The sequence below is a fragment of the Bufo gargarizans genome, chromosome 11, assembly GCF_014858855.1.
Source record: "Bufo gargarizans isolate SCDJY-AF-19 chromosome 11, ASM1485885v1, whole genome shotgun sequence".
Taxonomy (NCBI): domain Eukaryota; kingdom Metazoa; phylum Chordata; class Amphibia; order Anura; family Bufonidae; genus Bufo; species Bufo gargarizans.
In genome coordinates, this window is record NC_058090.1 from 86,292,948 (window position 1) to 86,298,522 (window position 5,575).

At 49.7% G+C, this 5,575-nt stretch overlaps 1 protein-coding gene across 1 annotated transcript; it reads left to right on the forward strand.

Moving 5' to 3' along the window:
- Positions 1-672: 672 nt before the first annotated feature.
- ANKRD63 (ankyrin repeat domain 63) lies at positions 673-4,205 on the forward strand. Its single transcript, XM_044272221.1, has one exon. It carries the CDS (start codon positions 774-776, stop codon positions 1,722-1,724), a length of 951 nt encoding a protein of 316 aa, XP_044128156.1. The 5' UTR covers positions 673-773; the 3' UTR covers positions 1,725-4,205.
- Positions 4,206-5,575: the final 1,370 nt, after the last annotated feature.

Sequence of the window (5,575 nt, forward strand, 5' to 3'; positions counted from 1 at the left end):
GACAGTGGTATATCACACAGGACAGTGGTATATCACATACCTGTACACACTATAGTGGTATATCACACAGTACAGTGGTATATCACACAGTATAGTGGTATATCACACAGTATAGTGGTATATCACACAGGACAGTGGTATATCACACAGGACAGTGGTATATCACACAGGACAGTGGTATATCACACAGGACAGTGGTATATCACATACCTGTACACACTATAGTGGTATATCACACAGTACAGTGGTATATCACACAGTACAGTGGTATATCACACAGGACAGTGGTATATCACACAGGACAGTGGTATATCACACAGGACAGTGGTATATCACACAGGACAGTGGTATATCACACAGGACAGTGGTATATCACACAGGACAGTGGTATATCACACAGGACAGTGGTATATCACACAGGACAGTGGTATATCACACAGTATAGTGGTATATCACACAGTACACTGGTATATCACACAGTACAGTGGTATATCACACAGTACAGTGGTATATTACATACCTGTACACACTATAGTGGTAGATTACACACAGTACTGTGCAGTGATAGGTCTGTATCCTCTCCACTGACGTATCCAGCAGCCGGGCTTCTCCCCTTTCCCTCACGCAGTGGAGGAGCCTCCATCCCGACCCTCCCCGTCCACATCACCGGTCCCCGTTACCATGGCTACCTAGAAATATAAAGCGCTCGGTCCGGGGCGGCCCCGGAGTCACCCGCAGCGGGGAGGCTGGAGGACAGTGCTAGCTCCGCCAGGATGCTCCGTCCCCGGGACCTCCGGCGCAGCTCGGGCACCCGCACCTTCCTGGACGCCATGCACGCCGGTAAGGTGCACCTGGCCCGCTTCGTGCTGGACGCTCTGGACCAGCGGATCGTGAACTCTCCGGCGGGGGATCACGGCCGCACCCCGCTCATGTTCGCCGTGTGCCTGCGGGAAGCCGAGCTCCGGGCTCGCTTTGTCCGGCTGCTCCTGGACAAGGGCGCGGACGTGAACGGGCAGGACGAGTCGGGGCGCACGGCGCTGAGCCTGGCCTGCGAGCTGGGACACCTGGACGCCGTGAAGCTGCTGGTCCAGCACAGCGCCGACCCGGAGATCGCGGACCGGGACGGCAACCGGGCGCTGATGTACGCGGCGTCCTGCGGCCACAGCGCGGAGCTCCTCTTCCTGCTCCGCTCCTACAAGCGCTTCGGGCTCCGCCTGGACGCCACCAACCGGGCGGGGATCTCGGCTCTGGACGCCGCCCGGGTGTCCGGTCACTGGGAGTGCGAGAGAGCCCTGAGCGGGCGCGGCGGACACAGCCCGGACTCCAGAAACGGGGAGACGACGGCCCGCAGCCCCAAGCCGCTATCCCGCCAGATGCTGGAGCGCTTCTCCCGGCCCTTCTCACACCGCAGGGAGGACGAGCGGCCGCGGGGGCTCCTCATCCGCTCCGCCAGCTGTTCCCCCGCCCACGCGGAGGACGGATCCCTCCAGGAGAAAGACCTCCTCTGTATCCCGGAGCCAGTCATTCAGCGAGCGCACAGCTGGGACGGCTCCAGCACCGAGGCCACGTCCCCGTGCAGCCGCCTGCTGCGCCGCCTCACCTCTCCGGACTTCTTCCAAGGACTGTCCGGGGACGGTCTACCATGTTACCCGGGAGACCTGAGGAGCAACTGCAGCCGGAGCCAGCTCATACCGACCAGCAGCCGACAGGCCCTGGCCTTGTAACAGCCGCCGCCGGCCACCTACCTCAGAGGCTGGCCCGACTACTGACTGGCGTCGCAGCCACGTGACTCCTGAATGGCGGGAACTGTGCTGGTCACGTGGCCTCTGACTCTTATGGACCTGTTCCTGCCTCTCTGACTAAAGGCTTCTTGTATACTATGTTATCAGTGGCCTGGCTGTAGCAGTGACTGAAGGGCCCCCATTTTTTGGGGGGTCCCATATTTTAACCAGCAGGAGAACCTCTATTTCACACCATGACATATAGTTTGTGATTTATTTTTTTGGTCAGTGTGCTGTCCACTGAGGTGACTGGTGCTATACTTACCGCCTACAGGGACCTACTGTGGTATCAAGCATCGGCCATGTTGTTGGAGCCCCAGCGTGGACGATGTGTGACACAGCCTTCTGACTCGTGTCCTGTACCCCAGCATGGGGCGTCTGTCATTGGGAGTTTGTGTCTCTGTCTACCACAGACCCATTGCTGAGTGTATATAGATAGAGCGGGTCATTTATCACACTGGTGTAAAGTAGGACTGGCTTAGTTACCCATAGCAACCAATCAGAGTCCTCCTTTCATTATTCAGAGCTCCTTTGGAAAATGAAAGGAGGAATCTGATTGGTTGCTATGGGCAACTGAGCCAGTCTTACTTCACACCAGTTTAATAAATGATCCCATAATGTTGAATAATTATGGAATATATTGTTTTTCTTGTTTTGTATCGATGCAGAATTACAGACTGTAGCAGAGTCCAGAGCTGAATTCATAATTCTTCAGGTTAAAATGGTCAACAAGCTTGTTGAGACACGTCCCTAACGGCTTAGCTGAACTCCAGGGACAAGCAGCACAATGCCTGTGTGTTAAAGGGGTTGTCTCATCTTGTATATAGCGGTAATGTAATCCTATTGCCTCCTCGTCTTCTTCTTTTAGTCCATTTTGCCTCCCATTATACAAGTGTAGTATCTAGAGATTCTGGCCACTTCTGCAGTTCAGCAGCTGGGGCTGCACATGCTCAGTAGAAGAGCCGCCCTATCTGCGCTGCTAGCTCTAGGGCATGCGCAGTAGTCATAGAGCCCTTCTACGCATTTATAGATCACTAGCAGTCTTGGGAGCCTAAGCCTCCAGTCATACTAACAGGCACCGCCCCCTAGGAGCACCAGTCACAGGCAGCGCTGAAAAGGAAGGGGTGAGACAACCCCTTTAAGACTATACTAACTACTGTAAATGACCAGATACAGAAAGGAATGCTGGGAGATGTCAGCTCTGGACTACAATATACATAAAGAGGCTGTCCAGCCTATCCTCAGGATAGACCAGCGCTAACAGGGTGCGGTGTAGTTCCATTACAGACTTCCGGCGATGGATACACAGAACTGCTGATCGGTGGAGACGTGTCAAACCCCCACCAATCAGCTAGTTATGGCCCAGCTAGATACGCCATCACTTAAAAAGGCTGGACAACCCCTTTAAGAATCAGTACTAAGTTGTTGTGTTTTTTGGTTTTTTGCAAAGCTACTTGTTTGAAAGTGACCTTCATATGTAAAATGCTGTTCGGCGCAGAACATGTGCTGCCCTCTCCAGACATGTATGTTTTAGTAAAAACTTGATCCAGAATTGTAAAAAATTGGGAACTCGTCTATATTGTGCCATTATTATTCCTGCTAGACAACCTACAGCTATTAGGGCATGCTGGGAGTTGTAGTTTTGCAACAGCTGGAGGGCCGCAGGTTGAGCTTCCCTGTTCTAGAAGAAACAATAGCAGTTTACAATAAAGGTCCAGATGGGCATTACCAGTTGAGGGTGTGTTCCTGCACAATTTGACACTACAGACTGTGCAGGGACACACTTCCAACTGGTAACACCCCTCTGGACCCTCATTATAAACTGCTAGCTTTTAATTTATAACTTCTAGCAGGAATAATAGCACAATATAGATGATCCAGAATTGTTATTACACGGGGAATACAACTAGTTACTAAAATAGACATGTCAGGAGAGGGGGCAGCTCCTCTTTAAAGGGGTCTTCGGGGTTGTAAAAAGTAAAAGAAAAACAGCCTTCTGTGTAAACAAAGTCCACCTACTTGTCACAGGAGCTGACAGCCTTTCCAGTGCCGCTCCCTGCCCTCATATACATCACCATCATACCCATAGAGAAGCGGCACAGGAATGAGATGCTGCACTACAGATGCTCATGGGGTGTTCTGCACCACATTGTGCACGGTGTAGATCAGAGAAGTCTTTATAACGGGATCAGGATAGTCACCTGGTTTGTAAGGCTGAAAGACATCTGTCCATCCAGTTCAGCCTGTTACCCTGCAAGTTTCCTCCCTTTAGGGGGGAAAAAAATGCCTGATTGGCGTCGGGAAGGAAATAATAATTCCCTGGATCAATGACCCCTCTCTAGTAGCTATAGCCTGTAATATTATTACACTCCAGAAATACATCCAGGCCCCTCTTGAATTCCTTTATTGTACTCACCATCACCACCTCCTCAGGCAGAGAGCTCCATAGTCTCACTGCTCTTACCGTAAAGAATCCTCTTCTATGTTTGTGTACAAACCTTCTTTCCTCCAGACGCAGAGGATGTCCCCTCGTCACAGTCACAGTCCTGGGGATAAATAGATGATGGGAGAGATCTCTGTACTGACCCCTGATATATTTATACATAGTAATTAGATCTCCTCTCAGTCGTCTTTTCTCTAAACTGAATAACCCTAATTTTTGACAATCTTTCTGGGTGCTGTAGTCCACCCAGTACCCTCTGAACCCTCTCTAGCTCTGCTATGTCTTTCTTGTGCACAGCCGGGATCTCAGACTCCCACCAAACATTGTGTAATGGGATGTTCTATTGACATGTCATAAAACACTTTTGTTGGAAAAACTCTTTAGTTTGTTACCATTTTGTTCCAAAACAGGCCACAGGATGAGCGCCATGTTATAAGTACTTACCCGTCTACCTGAAGTAGCTGTAGGCTATGTACACCAGTGGGGAGAATATATAATTTTTTTTGGGTTATTATAGAATTTTACTCATTTTAAGCTAAAAATCCCTTTTCGGTTGGTCTTTATTAAAAATGTGGAGCCCTTTTCTCTGTACAGGGCTGAGTTTCTCTAGTAGCAGGATCTGAATTTTCTCTCTGTTCCGTCAGGCATCTCAGCTGACGGCTTTTTATCTCTGCTCTCTCCTAAATACTCACTATAGCTCAGGTCTCATCTCACTGATAAGAATGTGGCTTAAATAAGGGTCTATAACCTTTTAGTAAATCAGCGTTAAGGGTTATTAGATGCACAAAGTGAAAGTAGGATTCACACAGCTAGACAAACAGTTAACCCTTTGTGACAGAACGGCTCAATATTTTTAATAAATACAAAATGAAAAAGGGATTTTTAGCCCAAAAGGAGTAAAATGCAATTATAAAAAGGCTCAATATTTTTAATAAATACAAATTGAAAAAGGGATTTTTAGCCCAAAAGGAGTAAAATGCAATTATAAAAAATCCCCATAGGAGTATACAGCCTTTAGAGGGGTTCTCCAGGAATAATGAGTTTTTAGCAAGTGCCGGCAGCCTGCCTCTCTAGACAGAAGATTCATACTTACCTGCTCCCCACAGCTCCGGTCCTCTGCGCTGCCTCCATGTTCTGGCTTCATCCGGGATGTTGCCACAAGCAGCACGTCACTACTGAAGCCAGTCATTGGCGGCAGCAGAGCATATGACGCTGGGCCGGATGTTAACACTGCAGGGACCGGGACACGGCGGCAGCGTGGAGGAGCAGGTAAGTATGAATCTTCTGTTTAGAGAGGCAGGCTGTGGGCACTTGTTGAGAAGTCATTATTCCTGGAGAACCCCCTATCTAT